This window comes from Pleurodeles waltl, chromosome 6 (genome assembly GCF_031143425.1).
Source record: "Pleurodeles waltl isolate 20211129_DDA chromosome 6, aPleWal1.hap1.20221129, whole genome shotgun sequence".
NCBI classification, from domain to species: domain Eukaryota; kingdom Metazoa; phylum Chordata; class Amphibia; order Caudata; family Salamandridae; genus Pleurodeles; species Pleurodeles waltl.
Genome location: NC_090445.1, coordinates 429,121,028 through 429,139,159, shown reverse-complemented (window position 1 = coordinate 429,139,159; position 18,132 = coordinate 429,121,028). Strand labels below are relative to the sequence as shown.

Here is an 18,132-nt window from a genome sequence, read left to right as displayed (position 1 = left end):
GTTTTTCAAGTGAACAGGCGTTACAATGTTTTCATCACTTTGTGACATTTTGACACTTAATTATTTATTTTCCATATCCAGATCGCTTCCAGTTGAACTTTAGGCTTTCTGATCAGAGATTATGGCCCTGATTACAAGTCATGCAGAGTATAATTATAATATAGAATCCACTGCGCCTGATACTGAGTGAACTGGTGTTCTCGTATCCAGTGTTTTCAGGTGTTAGAGTAGACGACCCGATTTTATGGGGTAGTAATTCCACTGGGAAAATCGTAAGAGCTTCTGTAGCCAAGCCTCTTAAATCATTTGTTCTGGTAGGTGAGCACATACCGTGTGCCCACATACTACTGTTTACCCCTTCCCCACCCCTGCCCAACCACAGAGACCGTAGCATACATTTGGCATCTGATAAGAGCTGGTGCTAAATGTATACTTCAGACCCTATGGAACTGGGAATTTCGTGTGATTTTACCACCAAGATATCCCAGTCCATGTGCCTGTTCCCCATTCCATGGGATTTAACTGGTTATTGCATGATACTGGAGCAGTGCTACTGCACAGTGTTGTCAATGTTTTGTGCAGAGTTTGCTCACCACCAGTACCGTGACTTTTGTAATCAGGACATATGTATATGTTTTATTGGTATTGATCCATTTGTCCTGCTCCACAATAGTAATTCATAAATCAGCCACATAAGACGACTGCTTCAGTTGCAGTGCAGATAATTTGGTCCATGTTCTTCATCAAGTCTTAATTACTTTAAAGCACAAGAAAACCAAAAGCTTGGTAATTTTCAACATTTTCAGAGATCTAAAATTATTTCCGTAAAATGGAAAAAAGCATTGGTGAGCCAGCAGGCTCTTACTGTCCACTACCTTGTATCACCTGACACCGTTGCATTCTCTCCCAAACAGACATGCTCATGCTGTTATCTGTTTTACATTCTTCCATTATGGACTGAATTTATCTGCCAGTTTGCGGGATCCCTGTCAATTGCAATACTTCGAAAACATTCATGCTAATCAAAGTGCTTATTTCTTTCTTTTTTAAACATGGCCAGTTGATGATTAAAACAATTGAGAGACACAGATGTCTCTGAAGCTGTTTAACACGTATCTTTAAAATGAAGAAAATCAATGAAAGTTAGAAAATAGGCGTAACAGCCTTCCATAGACAAAAACTGTACTCCCAGTTTATTTTATTCTTCCTCCCGAAGTGTGCCAGTGTGAAGTACTATTGCAGTCTGAATACCTTTTTTTATAGGTTTCCTGTCATGCCTTTAGTCTTTTTGAAGAATGAGTTCCGTGAGGTAATGAAAAAGATCACTCTTTTTTACTGACCACCAGACAGTCAACTGTTGTAGAATTATTTTTTGGGCAGAAAGTGCAGAGAAGGCATTTATCTCGAAGGAAGTGAGTGTTCAAAAACTATGCTTATTTGTTCTTACTGCTAGAGGGTTCCAACCATCCGAGAAGGCTAGAAAACTCCCATCTCTCATGTAGTGTCTTCTTTAGACCCTTGTTGATCTGCTCACAAGAACCCAAACAAATACTGTGAACACTGTTCCTGACCAACATTGAGAGGCGTGATTTCAAAGGTTCTACCAACATTGAGAACTGTCGTTCTCTTCCTCAATTGTCCCTCAGTTAAGGTAACCATCATAGAATGCACCAATGTAGCCCTTAATGTGAAAGCACTGTATGTCAACACACATACTAGTGAGACGTTCACTTTAAAACAGCTTGATACCATCTAAGTCAATTAGTTATCTGTTCCCATGCTCTGTCAAATAGTTCCAGAATTTTTTTTCTGCCTAGTTCCTCCACTGAAGCATATGCTGGGAGATTCCTCACCAAGACACGCAAGTCTTGACTTAAGGCGAAGTTGTTCCCATTTGGGTTATGATAGCCACAAGATGAGAAGTGCATCTGCTGTCTTGGAGGAAAAGCTATCTGGCATTCTACCTCAGAGACTATAATTTTTATCACGATCTAAGAGGAGGCACCTTACTTCTGAAAAGGATACCACTTCGGAAATGTCTTAGGGAATGATGCTTACATTTCTTCCAACAGGATGTCAATCCAGTGTTTCCCCAGTAGATGTTTGCCACATTCTATTAGGTCATAAGCAAAGGTGCGATAAAACAAAACATTTGATTATCTGACCTCTAGGCTGTGCCTTCTGTGGTTTGGGCCACTCCATCATTGGGATGCATTGAGACATCTTACCTCTTTGGTCTCAATGCTACTGGAACTCTCCACAGGTTCTTTTTAAAAGGACCAGCCAGAGAAAAGAAAAACGCTTGTCTTCTTACCTAATTGTACATCATCAACAATTGCCTGCAATAAGGGTTCTGAAATGTGCCTTTGCTTCATGACATCTGGTAGGTTGGAAAACCTATAGTGGGATTGTTTACTAGATTGCTCCTGTAACTCTGATTAATGATGAAGGCAACAACTTATCAAGTGATCAAAGAATATAGACCCGTGGACCAGCATCCTCTGTAGCTTAAAATGTATTCTGGTTCAGTGATAGTCTCTGCAGTGCCTGAACGTTATCTACCGTCAGACCCATCCTTAATTCCACTGACTATGGAGAACAAAAGCAGTCATTATTGGGTTGAAAACTATGTACAGTGTATTCCACAACCATGTGAGCTGCAAGTCCATTTGCTTCACTGAGGAGGTATGACTGATACTTTTGGCAATTTATCTAGGGGTTTATGGACCATGCCCTAAAAAATTAAGGTTTGGAGGTTAAGGAAATAGTCAACTAAGGTCTTCTGGAGCTTTGTCTCGTACCTCACTTGTTTATTGCATGATTCTGTGCTGGACCTCTTGGTCACAGGTTTGAATCCCCGCTGGTCCACTCAGCCTTTCAACTTCCCGATATTCAGTGCCAAGTGCCCCTCAAGGTGATTGTCTGCATTCCAAATACACCTGTTATGTTATTGGGTAAAAGAAAGTGATCAGTGCGGCAGCAGATATTTCTGACATCTCATCTTTTAAATGGTGCAATGGAATCACTCTGTGACACTCTCTGAATAACTCTGCTTGCCTAAATGCTGATGTGCAACAAGGGATGCCGAACTTTCTGCTCACAGGTAACCCACTAATTGGATCACATGAAGAGAAGTGCAGTCTTTTAAGTCGGTTTATCTCAAGAGATAGAAGCGGAGACTTAAAAGTTGGTGGCTCTGGAGAAGAGGTCATTCTTCCAGCTAGTCTTCGACGATCCTCATGGTTTCCCAACCTGCAACTTGGATTACCCTAATGAATAGTCATCAGGCATAGTGAATAATAAACAGGAGAGTTTATGGGTACTAGTGTTGTCTGACAAAATTATTTGTGGAGTGGCACATTTTGAAGAATCTTTGACTCACATTGATTTGACAAATCTATATTTACGCTACTTGCTGCTTATAGAAATGTGTGCATTAGGAAAGTCCCTGTTTGTGTCTCTCTGACTTAGGGGGTCATTTTGACCTTGGCGGACGGCGGAGGCCGTCCGCCAAGGTACCGCCGCTGAATGACCGCACCGCGGTCAAAAGACCGCGGCGGCCATTCAGACATTTCCTCTGGGCCGGCGGGCGCTCTCCAAAAGAGCGCCCGCCGGCCCAGAGGAAATGCCCCTGCAACGAGGACGCCGGCTCAGAATTGTTGCAGGGGTGCGACGGGTGCAGTTGCACCCGTCGCGTATTTCAGTGTCTGCTTAGCAGACACTGAAATACTTTGCGGGGCCCTCTTACGGGGGCCCCTGCAGTGCCCATGCCATGCCATGGGCATGGGCACTGCAGGGGCCCCGCGGCACTCCCTACCGCCATCCTGTTCCTGGCGGGAGACCCGCCAGGAACAGGATGGCGGTAGGGGGTGTCAGAATCCCCATGGCTGCGGAGCGCGCTCCGCAGCCATGGAGGATTCACAAGGGCAGTGGTAAACCGGCGGGATACCGCCGGTTTACCCTTTCTGGCCGCGGCTGAACCGCCGCGGTCAGAATGCCCTCGGGAGCACCGCCAGCCTGTTGGCGGTGCTCCCGTGGTCGGTGACCCTGGCGGTCACCGCCCGCCAGGGTCAGAATGACCCCCTTAGTCTCTTTCTGTCCTTCACTCTCTCCTTCGCTATATATTTATATTCTAAATAGCCCATCTTTCTGTCTCAATGTACTCATGTCTCTTTCACTCTGTGGCATAGCTACTAAAATCCTGAAATTTACAAGATGCTCTGCGGAACATTCCATGGAACAAAAATCTGAATTCCAGATAGGTCTACAATGAATAATATTGTTGCCGTGCCCCTCCTCACTGTGACATCGCAAGCGGATTTTTTTTCTAAAGGTGCATGCTTTAGATACTGCTGAGTGGGCAACAGACCCATACCCTCACAGATTAGATGGATTAAGCTTCTCTTTTACCTTTGCTCTGCTCTAACCCTCTCTCTTTCTCTACAGGCTGCCTTGTTTTACTTTTATAAATAAATACATATATACATATATATATGTTAGATTGTGCTTTCACCAAAACATTTTCATTTTAAAGCAGTAGAAAAGAAGTAACACCAGTGAGATCGCAAGAAGAATCTTGGTGCTGTATAGGAAGCAACGTTTCTGGACATTTTCAGTTTTTGGACATTGCACTGCAGTCTTGTATATCAATCTAAGTGAAATGATCTTTTTGGTTTCACAATTTCTGCCTACCCTGATGTCTTTGTATTCCTGTCTGTCGTACCCCCATGTTCTGCTTTTCATTACCCTATCTCTCTCATCATCTCTACTCCTAATTTCTTTCCCACCAATAATTCCATGCGTCTCTCTTGTATATGTGTAATTGCTGTGGTGACTTCATCTGTACCCCTTGTAATCTCAGCATTCCCCTACATTTCTATCATAATCTCCTTCTTGTCTTACTCTTCATTTTGCATTGACTCTACACAACTGAAATGTGTGCCCCGCTGTATCTCTTGCCATCCCTTTTATCTGGCGCTCTTGACTCTTATCTGATATTAATTAGTCTCTCTCTCTCCCTCTCCCTCTTCCTCTTCCTCTCAATCAATGTGAATGTGTCTCTCTCCATGGCTTTCCTGCTTCCTTTCCTTTTCCCTCCTATTATTTGTCTGACACTTAGCATCATTACCCAACAGGTGTGACGTGTACTCTTTCAGAGCATATTTATAGACCATCCTAATCCTCAATGACCACATGGCATTAGTACCCCAGCCAGGGACCAATTATGCAGCACAAAGATGAAAAGTGTTAGCCTTACTCAAACACACCCTTTGTAAACCTTATGCAAATGGATGCTACTTCACCCAACATGGGAAATGTAAACTTGTTTTGTAAGATGTCTAAATAGATGCAGGTGTATATAGTTAATTAGAGATTACATTTAGGCATATGAAATAAAGGGTTACTTACATTTTCTGTGCTGTACAGAAAAGGGGATTGGAAGAGGCAGTTACAGTACCAGAACAGAAAGGCCAAATTCTGTGCCTAAGACCTGCTTCTAAGTTAAGCTAGAAAGAGTCGGTCTTCTGCATTGAGAGCTCAGGGTGGACACCCAAGTGGAAACAGCTTCTACATGCCACTGGCATGCTTGTCTGCCAAAGGCCTAGTCTATGCAGATATAACTTGGATCCGTCCTAGTTAGGGAAGAAAGAAATGGGACTCCCAAGATTTAAGACGCTTGTTGAACTAGGGGAAAAGGGCAGGTCTGTGACCATCATCTTTTTGGAATTTAAAAAAAGATTTGGTTGCTTATTTCCACAGAATGGGGATACATTGTGTGGTCAGGGACTGTCTGGAGGGCCCTATGTATTTCATTTGATGGTACATTCACCATCATTGAATAAGCAAATAGGCATTCACACTGTCTAGATCTATAGGAAGGGCCACCATGGCAATCTGTATGTACTGGTTCTCCCCGTAGAGGCTTTTATGCAGGGATTGCAGCTTTCTGTTGCAGGCTTTAGATGAAGACATGATCTGTGTCATTGGCAGCCAGTAGCAGTCGGGGATTCTTACACTCATAAGTGCGTACCCCTGCCCTCCCCACCTGCCTCCTGTACGTTCATTTTGAATGCAGAGTTAATTGCAGTGCTTCTGCAGGGACCAGCTGGACTCGGTGTTCCTATCTAAATGCTTTTGTTGCTGCATGCTTAGCATAGTAGTCAGGTGGCCCCATGTCATATGATGCCTTTAGCATGTCCTGCCTTTTTAGTCAACAGTTCTTGGCATTCTGGGTTATCTAGTTGTGGTTGTTTTATTATATTGATGTGCCCATAAGGGTCAAAAGTGCAAAGTGTGATTGGCTAAAAAGACAAAACTGACTGAAGGTGTAGTGTACAACATAAGACTATCTGGAAGGTAAATTTCTCACTCACTCTTTCTGATTCCCTGTTTTAATCCCTTATGACACTCCATGATACATCAAGATCTCTATTCTTTTTGCCTCCCTACTGCCTTCTCTTCTTCTTGGCAGCAACCGTGCTATTTTGTACCCAGCTTGCCTTTATCTTTCATTAAGTACCTCTTTGCCCGTTTTCCCCTTCGTACTCCTGCTTTTCCTCTTCACCACGTTCACCGTTTCTCTAGCTTTTCTGCGCTACTTTTCTGTTGTGCTTCACTTGTCAGTGCCCTTCCTTCCATGTTCCTCTTCCTCCCATACCTCCTTCTCTCATGCCATTTCTTCCCCAACCCTTTCCTTCCCCTGACCATTTCCCACCATTTTTTTCCTTGCCTCTCATTACCGTTTGCCTTCCCGTTCTCCCTGGCCCTTTGCCTCCTTTCTCCTGCCCATTTCTGGCACCTACTTCTCCATCTGACTGCTGTATCTCTGTATATTTACTAGTTCTTTCACAGTCCTTCCCTCCCCTCTGTTACTCGTTCGCCTGGTCTCCCCTTTCTTCGCTTCCACATATCACTAATATTGTGGTGTTATGCTGACTATGTTTTTTATTTCCTTCCTGTCTCATTGTCGTCCTTCCTACTTGGACATTTCCTTTTTCCTTACCTCCTACCATTTCTCCCTGTAACTGGGCTGTGAACTTCTGTGTTGGATTTGTTACCTCCTCTAGCGTTATCTACGTTCTATGACTCTAGTATGAAGCTACCACATTGTGATTACTTATACTGTTTCTCTGCTGTTTCTTCCCAATTCCTTCCCTCCTTACTTTGATTTTTCCTCCCCTCAGTTTTTAAAATGTCTTCCTTATCTTATCTGCCTCCCATATTTGTAGTTTGATGGAGAAGCTATCTGACAGTCTCTTCCCACTTATCTTGCATTCTGCCCTTTCTTCAATTTCCCCCCCTTCTTTCTCTCATTCCCTGCTTCCTTCTTTTCATCTTTTATCACCCTTTTTCTGTTCTGCCCCCTATACTTTGTCTCTATCTCTCCAACCCTTATATAGCTTTGGCATCAAGCTATTTCACCTTTTTCAGTGTTCCTTCTTACCTTCATTGTTTCTTCCTTTTTGCCTGTTCTTACTCCTCCTATCCTCTCACATCTCCATTAAACTGATGTGAGGTTCTTGCATGTTCTTCTGCTCTTTTCCTTTCTTCCTTCTTTCTGTTGCCCCTTCTTTCTAACACCCTTCTTACTTTTACTACTCCTAAACACCCCTTGCAGTCAGCTGTGAAGCTGTCTTACCCTGCAGTTATCTTTTTCTTTCCATCTTTTATTCATCTAGCCTTGCTTTTGCACCTTTCTTTTTCAAATCCTCTTCCCACCATGGTGTGAAGATGATACTTTTCCTCTGTTCCTTCTTTGCACTTCTACTTCACTCTATTCTGCCTATCCCACTTGAAATACCTGAGGTGTGGTTCTCTCCTTCATTGACATCCCTTCCACCATCTATCATGTTCTCCCTACTTATTCCCATATCTCCCATTAATTGTGATATTGATTTTGTTGTACTAGTATTCCCTTTCTCCCACCTTCCATCAATCCCTCTTTACCCCTTCCATCAATCCCTCTTTATACCTCACAAAGAATGTTGTGTGTTGCAGTCTTACTTTCTGGTTCTCACCTTCTCTGACATCTTTCCCACTGTCCCTCTGTTTTCACACCATAAATCCTCCTCTCTACATTTGTTTTCCCTCCTCACTCTTATTCTTCCCTATGACTGTGGTGTGAAGCTGTCTCACTCTCTGATTCTTTGCAGATGGACGTAGTTTATACATTCCAGACCGGCTCCAGCTCTTTGCAAGGGGCTCTCAGGCGGCAGCCCTCCATCCTTAGCCAGCACCATGATGTTAAACATGTTTCTAGCCCAACCCATGTAGCTCTGTCCTCCGCCAATTCCACTCCTACCACTTCTGCTGCTGCTGCTGCTTCTCCTTCTGCGGGCAGTGAGTGACAGTCTCTTCTTGTGCATGACTTAAATCTTCATCAGTGCTCTCGCCACACTCACTCTGACCGAACTGCTTTGGATCCTTTTTTCTCTTTTGCATTTCATTTTATTTCTCACCCAGCACGATGTAAATTGCCTGCTCAGAAAACGTTGCCTGTTGTTTAATCTATAACCTCTAACCATTTTCAATCTTTTCCTGTTTTTTCTCTCCTTTTCCTGTGTTATTTTTGTAGTTTTAGTCTGTTTGCTTTTTCTCACAGGACCTCTGCTTTCATCTGTTACTAGAATATGGGATCAGTATGTGATCAACTAGAAATGGGGTGTTCTAGGCACTTGCCTAAGTTGTCAAATTACCCCAGGGTTCTAGTTTTCTGTCTAAATCTCAAAATCTGAAACTGCCATATCTTAATTAATAATTTCTTGTTTTCTTTACATATGTTTTAAATTGGCTTAATAACCTTGGCTCGTTACTGTAGTTCTGTGACTTTTTCTCTTCCAAAGCTCTACTCAAAAGTAATTGGAAGTGTGTGAAGCAGGCAGCACTGCATCATCACTCGGAGGAAGACCAACGTATTGTGCCCTTCCTTTATGTGACTAAGCATTTAGAGATTTGGGGTAAATTGTACTTTTTGAAAATTGTAGTGTGGTTCTCTTTACAGCACTCCTTCAATCAACTACAACTGTGTTTGTGTATTGGTTTGTGTTACTTCTTTAAGGTAGTGGCTTTGCTTAAGGTTTTTCGGTTTTGGAGCTATTCCGCTGTTTCTGTTTTTTGTTTGAAGGGACTTTCATTGAATCTGGAATTTCTTGTGGTTTCCTGGTGAGCCATGCTTTCTGGCTGCACCGGAGGCACTCTGGGGCCTTCCCTTCCTACTGTATATATTTGTTTGGCGTGAGACTTTGATGTGAGGTTGGCCAGTATTGAAAGTGGTTCATTTCTCCGTTTTGGCATTGGTTATATATGTATGTTCAGAGATGGTTGGTTCCGAATGACTCTGTATTGCCTCATAATTTAGAAATGGCTCATTTTAAGTGCTCTTCCTGTTGTCTTCAGTGCTTTCAGAAATTGGCAAACTTGAAACTTGCAGTCCCCTTAAATCATTCATGGATGGTCCATTCTAAGTGTCTCCAGTTCTGCTTGTTTTTTTTTAAGAATAGCCGGTCCTAAATGCCTCTGATGCACGATTCACATAGGTGTGCAGTTATTGTCTTAGTGCAGATATGGCTGTCTGATTTTTTCGGAGCAGAGATTTGTGAAGACTCCAGTGGTTCCTGATTAGCTCTGTTTGTGATGACACTGTTGCTGTTCCGTACTGGACCTCTTTGACCACCCAGTTTACTTTAACAATCAGACTTTATTTCTGAAAGTTGTTTTAAGTTTTAAGCGTCCTGCCTTGGCAACAAAAGGAAAGGACAAAAAACACACTACTTGCACTGGACTTTAAAAATTACTCATGTTAACATTGTATTGCTCAATGCCAACAGCCTTTTGTGGATCAACATGAAAAACAGACACAGAAAACCGTGTATATTCCATGACCACCTTTAGTTCTAGGGGACAAAAGGAACATGTGCCTTAACACTAAATTGAAATCAAATGAAATGTCCATTATTATTTAACTAATTTACAGTCCCTGACCAGATCCACAGCTCAGGGATGTTATGGCTTATTGTAATTTGTTTGATTAGTTCAGGGCCATCCTAAGGAACAGACATGCTTGGATGGCTACAAGAACAGATCTGGTCCAATGCAGTACTCATAGGAGTTGATATAAGGTTTCTGGTTTATTGTATGTGTTATGTATGTAATCATTGCCACCAAAGGGGTTAAACTAGGATCAAGGAAGTAATGTATTTGTAGTATATGTGGCTGTAACATATGGTCTGCATACTCCTGCCATCTAGTGTTGAACCTGGACGTTTCCAACTTGTTTTTTTTTCAAAGATTTTCGACTTATAGTAGATGTTGTGACTACGCCCTAGATCCACAGTGCAACCATATACTGGCTTCACTCAAATTGTTTTCTTCCACCATCGGGCTCAGACTTTCAGGAATGCTGCTGGGGGATCGGCACACAAATTCGCACAGTGTACTAGTTCTTCTTTCTGTCTCTGGTCTAGTGTTCCCTTTTCCAGCCCCATGAAATGAATAGCACTGTTGTGTCAAGGAAAACGTCTGGTCCCACTTGAGACTTGGGACTAAACAAGTAATGTCAAGGAGACTGCAGTGCATTGCGGCCTCGAGTCGCCATCCTTTCCATGGTTTACTGATGCTTCCTAACAAATGCATCTTGAGCATTCGACTTTTTCCAGAGCTGTACCTCAAAATATCCCTGGAGCGAATGTCATGAGGTCTGCAACTTCTGTCTCTCACCAAAACACACACAGACATCCTGTGAAGCCTGGCTGGTCTTCCACTGCAAGAAAACATTAAAAGACCGGGTTAAACACACTGGGCACATCACAAAATGCAGAGGCAAGTCTTGTCAGCGATTTCTGACATTTTCAGAGCCGGATATATCTCAGGTGATGAGAAAGATGAGGCAGGCCCTTTGGATCTTCCAGCAGGCCATACAGGAAAAGCTTGAGGCCCTTTTCTCCTAGGGCTCCCATAGCAAGGAAGATTAAACATTCTTAGAACCAATGGTTCAACGCACCCAAGCTTTGGGGCAGAAAGTTAGGTCGGCTCCTACTGAGCCCAAAGATCAGTTTCAAACCCATAAGTCTGGATTGACCAAGGCAAAGCACTGCTCCTTCAGGACTCGTGTGTCGAGCCTGGAGTTGAGCTGGAAATGCACAAACCTACAGGGTCAGCATCTCCAGGTCACACTCCCCAGATGTGAGAGGATGTTTAAACACAGATAAATGCCCCCATCCAAGTTCACCAAATCCCAACTATGTTTCAATGCACATTCAGCACCGATGTCCTGAACAACAGCACTCAACACCATAATCACCACCAAGTAGGGCCCCTTCTACAATTCTCTCCTCCTGCCCAGTGTTAAGTTACCGAGCTCAGGGCTGAAGTTGTAGCTGAAAGACCCTCCACAGCTGGCACATAAATCAGTATTAAATTCCCCTTAATGCAGAGATCTAACACCACATCTTAGAGAAGCTGGCAGATATCCTAGACAAAAAACAAAAAAAATATTTTTATCAATCTGAACACAGTCAAAATACATACCAAACCCTTGGCTCTGGGGCTCATCTGCATTCCTAAGAAGCATCAGCTCGCTTGACCCTTCCACACCATCAAGCCCCCGAAAGGGTTAGAAACTCGGCCACCACTCCTACACCATTCCCACTACTGCCATCTGTCAGAACAGAACCTCATTCAGAGGGCCACGGGGAAAGCAGGAGCTACTGGAACCAAGTGTGGGGACCGAAACCTTTTAATCCTGATGTCCTGAGTACTGACCTAGTTTGGACCTTGAATAACTGGGCCAAGTACCACTTCAACACTTTAATTGATAACGCAGGTTGCGCAGTACAAAGCTTCTGGGGGGGAGGCAGAAACAGGGAAGTGAATACAGGCTCACAACTCAAAATACATTCGGCAGCAGCAATAAGTGATTGTCCAGCCAAAAACGTGCTTTTAAAGGAGAAAGGAGTATATATATGAACAAAAGTAAGATAGGACATTCACAAACAATACACTCCGTCCCCTGAGGTGAGAGCTCTAGTTACTCTTGTGCATGTCCTCAGTCACGGCTTAGGTCAGTTCAGGTCACTGTTGAAGTTTCCTTTCTCTGATGACGGATGACTGTCTTGACTAGACCATGCACCTTGCCGTCTCCCAGTGTCTCTCCCCTTCCCCAACCCCTGGACCTTGGTAACTGCCCACGACCCAATCAGCGCAGCAACCATCACTGCTCATTTCCTCTGGCATATGGGATTAGCCAACAGTACCCTGCACACGAGCAACGAACTGTTCAGTGCAGCAGCTATCTTCTCACAGCTTTCAACAAATTGCTAGGATCCCCCACTGGAACTCACTCCTTCCAACACTCTCCTCTCTCTCACAGGGCACACTGATCTTGGCAGGTGCTCCATGCTCCACGGGCAGGTGGTCTTGGATTCCCAAGGTGAACAGGACTGGGCCCTAGTCCTGAGCACAGACAGAAGCCTTGCAGAGCTTCCCCTTGCACAGCCTGACTGGCTTCTTGCCAGTTGACAATTTTTAGGGGTTTAGGGGCTCGAGCTCTCCTTCTTATAGTCCATTTCCAGATACCAATTGTGATTTAAATCTGTGTTTTGAAGTTTGCTAGGGGTCTGCTTAATTTTGAAGTGCCCTGTCCTTCCTCCAGAAAACAACTGTCACAGCAAGAGGGACTCCAAGACTGATAGCCCTACAACACAGGCCATAGGAGTGACTAGAGGTTCACACGTGTATGTCGGCCACAGTGATGCGTGTATCAGAGGGTGCCCCAGGACCTCAGCCCTGCTCTTTAGCACTCTTATCAGCCTCACCTCCTTCCTGACATGTGCCCAGGTCCCTCCCTAGTTACTTTTCTCTGAATCAAAGGCCACTCTTTGAAGTGTACCAAAGAGCCTGGCTTGCCCTCCATATGGTTCCCCCCAGCTTACAGGAGTACAGCAATCCACAAACGTGTCTGAGGGGGATTCCTCTACCTTCTCTCCTCATGGTCCTCCAGTCAGCACTGGGTCTCCCAAAATACAACCCAAAGTCTTCTATGTATTGTTCCCTTCACACACACATACACTCAGCATATACATAGAGCATACATGCACTGCACAACACTTACATCCTTCATGTATGGTACCATTCACAGGCACCTATACACCCAGTGCATGTTTATGATATACACACAGTGCACAAAAATACACTATCCTTGCATTGTACTATTCACAGACACACATACACCCAGCACATGTGTACCGCACACGCACTGAGCAGCACTTCACACCAAACCAATGTAGTCCAAAGGTGAGTTACACACACAGCAGCAAAACTTTAAATGAGTGTGTCTGCAGGCTCAGTCAGGTGCATAGATAAAAAGGACCTGTTTGCTCCTACTGATCACTACACAGTATGCTGGCACCGCCTCACTAGTGCTGCTTAAATCCTGGTTAAGGCATTCACCAATATGAGAGCAGTGCTTTGGGCGTCCATGAGACAGGCCTATGTTGTGGCACACACACATGATCTATGTGCACCAAGACCACAAAATCAGCAATAGGGATCGAGACATCATTACAGTTGGGGCACTCAGGGCCAGGGGTGCATGTCTATTACAATGGGAGAGACTTCACCTTCCGACCACACCTCACCCTTCACCACAAGCGCTAACCTCACCACAGCCACTACTACCACACACTCGTCCAAGATTTTAACTCAGGCACAGCCTGTCCTTATTATATGCAGTACCCATGGAATTAACCTTTAGGGCCACAAAAGGCAGATTATCCTTGGGAGTATAATGTGATAGACCCACAGGATGAGCCAGAGGTAAAGCAGGACCCTGCCACAACATCCCCACCAAATTATACTACTGGATTTTATACAGTAATTTTAAGGTTGCACAGCACCACCTTGTAAAACTCCATAGTCTGGAGGAACGAGGGCAACTTTCTTGTGAACACCCTGCCCAAATCAGAATGCACAGTACGTTATCTACTAATGCCTAAGAGCATGATAAAGTTGGCAGTTTACAACTTCAGGGACCCTGTGAAGCCCAGAGTTATCACTCGATGTGTTGGAAAGAAATATAAGGCTACCACAAACGACCCAGCTTATATTCCAGGGCCAGATTGTTCTAGAATCCTTGATAATGCACACTACCTGCAAAAGGGCCTTCTGCACAGGCCGAATGAGATGCTTCCCACCTGACAAGGAATTCAACAAAATAGATGCTCATGGAAAGCAGGTACCACTTGGGGCAGCTACACAATAGCGCTTGCTAACTCAGTGGGCCTCCTAGTTGGGTATGATTGCCTCCACTGGAAAAGATGGAGTAACTGTTGATTCACCTACCAGAGGCCCACCCAAAGAAGCTGATCTCTGAGGGCAGGTTCCCTACCAGTGCTAATATTTGAGCCTTTGACGCAACAGACACTACCACCAGGGGTATTAACACTAGAAGCCTTCTCCATAATGTCTGACTTAAGATGTTATGGTTTAGGCCTGAGGGCCAGCAACACCTCTTAAATGTTCCTTTTGATAATGAGCATCTGTTTGGCTCTCAGTTTCACCATATGCTCAAAAAGGACACCAACATAGCCAAATCTATGATTGTGAGATTTGCACAGTCCCAAATCTGCACAGGTACCAAACCAAGGAGCTTAGGTCAGAGACTCCCTTACCAAGAATACCAGTAGTCTTTTCAGGAAACTCATATGACACTGTCCCTCCATAGAGGCTCCTATAGAACTAATGGGCTTGGAAAGACTGAAGCGGTTCCCTCGCTCCAAAGTAGTGCCTGCCCTTTCTTTCCCCCATCAAATCACACCTGTCGGGGGAAGACTGAGGCACGTTCTCCCATTGTGGGAAGGCATCAGATCAGTGGGTCCTTTCCATTGTGCAGGAAGGATACTGCCTTGAATATCACACAACCACTCCCAGCATCCCAACCTGTTGCCACAGACTGAGTTCAGATTGCTTTCACCTTCTGGCGGAAGGGAGGCAGGCACGTTTGCAAAAGGTGGTAAAGGAACCAGTACCTGCATACCAACGTAGTGCGGATTGTGTTTCCTGTACTTTTTAATCCACAAGAAAGAAGGCTCCTTCCAACTGATTCTCTGGCCTTCAGAGTCACTGTATCTTCAGTGGTGTTCAAAAAGTACCTAGCTGTAGTTGCAGTGCACACTCTCATAAATGGCATACACGTCTTTCCTTATAAATGACTGGCTGAAGTAAGAAGTAAATGACAATGCCTAGCACACACTCAAAAAGCAGTGCCTCTCCTTCACAGCTTTGTTTTCACCAGCAGTGTGAAAAGAATTGCATCTCCAGCTGCAGCAAATTCGGCTCTTCCTCTGCTCAGTCCAAATTGTGATGACAAGTAAGATATAAAGACCAGAGGGTGATGGCATTCCAATAGCTGCAGCCTTGTTTTTCAAGACACCGTCCAATACTGTTCGAAATGTTACTGTTTGAATTGTCATGAAACTGTTGAGCATTGATGGCTTCATGCATGGACGTTGTACTGCACACTAGATTCCACATGCATCTGCTACAGGAATACTCATGAACCAGTGGGCACAAGAGGAAGGGTATTAGGAGGATCTAGTATTTGGTAATAACAGGGGCCCAGCACACTTTGCTTTGGTGGAAGCAGAAATCTGTTGCTCTGCAGATGCTATCTAGACCCCATTCCACAGATGACCATCACAACTGATGCACCTCATGGGGTGGGGAGCTCAGTTCTACAAGCCGACTACCTAATGCATCTGGGCACCACAGGTGCCACATAAACTACATGCAGCTTTTATCCATCAGCCCTGAAAGTGTTCCTGGGAGGAAATCTATACTATTAAAGGCAGACAACACAACAGTTGTTGCTGTACACCCAGATGCAGGTTGGCACCGACTTCCCCCACTGTACTTCCAGCAATGGAGGTAGATTTGTTCACAACTCCCGAAAACACAAAATTCCAAACCTTCGTCTGCAGGTACCTACACCCCTGTCCGTAGGCAATGCACTGTGGATAGACTGGATTATTTGCCTGCATTATTCCACCTCTCCTCCTCATCAAATGGTGATGAAGATGATGGAAGTGTCCATGACCCTCAGCCTAGTGGAATCAAACTAGGAGAGATACCCCTGGTATTTGATGCACTTGGTGATCTCTGACAACCCTCACAAGAAGCTCTTGCATACACCAGAACTTCACGCATCAGAGTCAGCTCAGACACCCAGAAGCCAAACAGCTGAATCTCGCAATATGGCACTTGAGTTCCTAGAGTTTGGTTATCTTAATCTCCCAGAGGAATGCAAACTTATCCGATGGGAAGCCCAATGAAACCTACCACTGGCACCTATTGTGTCACAAAGGGAAAAAGGTTCTTTCATTATGGCATTTCCAAACATTTAGATCTCTTTAAAGTTTCTATACAGCAGTTTGTTACCTTCTACAGTTACACAAGGCAGTCCTTCCCTACACTTTTATGCACTAACTCATAGCAGCCGCAACATATCTTCAAAACAGACAACAATCTTCCTGTTTAAAATACCAGTCATAAAGACCTTCATGGACAGTCTAGAAAGGGTAGTACCTCCAAGGACACCTCCAGCACCCACCCGGAACCTCAGTGTGGTTCTCACATGGCTTATAGGTTCTCCCTTTGAACCCTTACACTCAGTCAACTGCAGTTCTAGTCTTAGAATGCGACTCATCATTTCCGTTAGCTTCTTCAAATGCATTAGCGAGCTCAAAGCTCTTACAGTTCAAGAACTGTTTATTCAGGTTCACAAAGATAGGGTGTAGTGGTTTGACCCAGCTCCAAGTTTCTGCCCATGGTTGTTTAGCCTTTCCACGTGAACCAGACCACTGAACTCCCTTTTCCTTCCATACCATATCCTGGGATGGAACCCAGGAGAAAGGGCCCATCACATTCTAGCTGTAAGGAGAGCTATTATGTACTACATTGATAGAACTAAGGCTTTTAGAACATCCACACAATGTTTTAACCTTCGTCAGACCCCTTAAGGGCTATGCCACACCTGAACCCCAACGTTATTTAATTGCTATACCTCCACTTTAGCTACAGTTCAGTCATATGGCCTTAAGTTTGTTTAGTCTGCTGTCAGTACACAGCTGATGTTCTCCATTGATAAAGCCTTTAAGCCTTGTCTAATCCTGGATGCACAAAGGATGAATCCCAGTTGTTTGAAATTAAATTGTTTTAAACTGAGATCCTGATTTTTATTGGCCTTTGTTAGGAGTGGGTTCTCTAGTTGGTACTGGTTTGCACCCTATCAAAGTAGGGACCTCCTCACTCTAGTCAGGGTAAGGGAGTCACACAGCTAAGATAACCCCTGCTCATCCAATTGGTAGATTGACACAAACGGCCAGGCTTATCTCAGAGGCAATGTGTAGAGTATTTGTACACACACACACAGTAAAATAGTGATAACACTACAAAAGTACTCCACGCCAGTTTAGAAAAATAGGCAATATTTATTGGATTAAAACCAGACCAAAATGACAAAAATCCAACATACACAAGCAAAGATACGAATTTTCAAAGATTCAATCTAAATATAGCGCTTAAAAACACAATAGCTCCAACTGTGGCTATCACAGCATCTTGACAGAGTAGTTCCCAACAGTCTGATGTCATTCGCAAGGGAGTACGGCTGTTCATGGAGTCGCAGGGACCCCAGGTGCAGTACCTTGGAAAACGCGAAAACAAAGATGCTGCACAGAGTCGGGTAGGTGAAGCGTCACTGGAGCCAGTGTGGCATCTGTTACTTACTGCTACTGGGGAGGTGGGGCATCAGTTCCTTACTGCTAGGCAGAGGAAGTGATGTGTTGATTCCTAATGGTTGCAGGGGAGATGTTGCAGCGTTCTTTACGACAAGACTGGATCGATTAATCCAGCAGGCCAAGACACAAGGCATCGACTTTGCGGTGTTGCGAACACATCACGGGGCTGCAGGTGCTGTGGTGGGACTTATGAGGCGATGCAGCAGCGTCTGGCCTGCGGCATCAGACGCTGCAGTCAGCAGGGACCACGGCTCTGGTGCAGTCAGTGGCATGGAGTCGGACAGCAGCATCATTTCCGGAGTCGGTCTGGAGTCAATGTGCTTGTTTCTTCGTGATTTCA

The 18,132-nt window shown here is 44.4% G+C and overlaps 1 protein-coding gene across 6 annotated transcripts in view; it reads left to right on the top strand.

Moving 5' to 3' along the window:
- The window catches only part of ATP2B4 (ATPase plasma membrane Ca2+ transporting 4), a 588,558-nt gene that overhangs the window by 542,477 nt on the left and 27,949 nt on the right, over nt 1–18,132 (top strand). For 2 of the 6 annotated variants that reach the window (XM_069238451.1, XM_069238452.1), the window contains one exon: nt 8,154–8,340. The exons of 3 other annotated variants lie outside the window; for them this stretch is intronic. In XM_069238451.1, the coding sequence (XP_069094552.1) occupies nt 8,154–8,340 (187 nt within the window). The remainder of the gene's footprint in view (nt 1–8,153; nt 8,341–18,132) is intronic. One more of the 6 variants, XM_069238453.1, reaches the window with a different exon arrangement.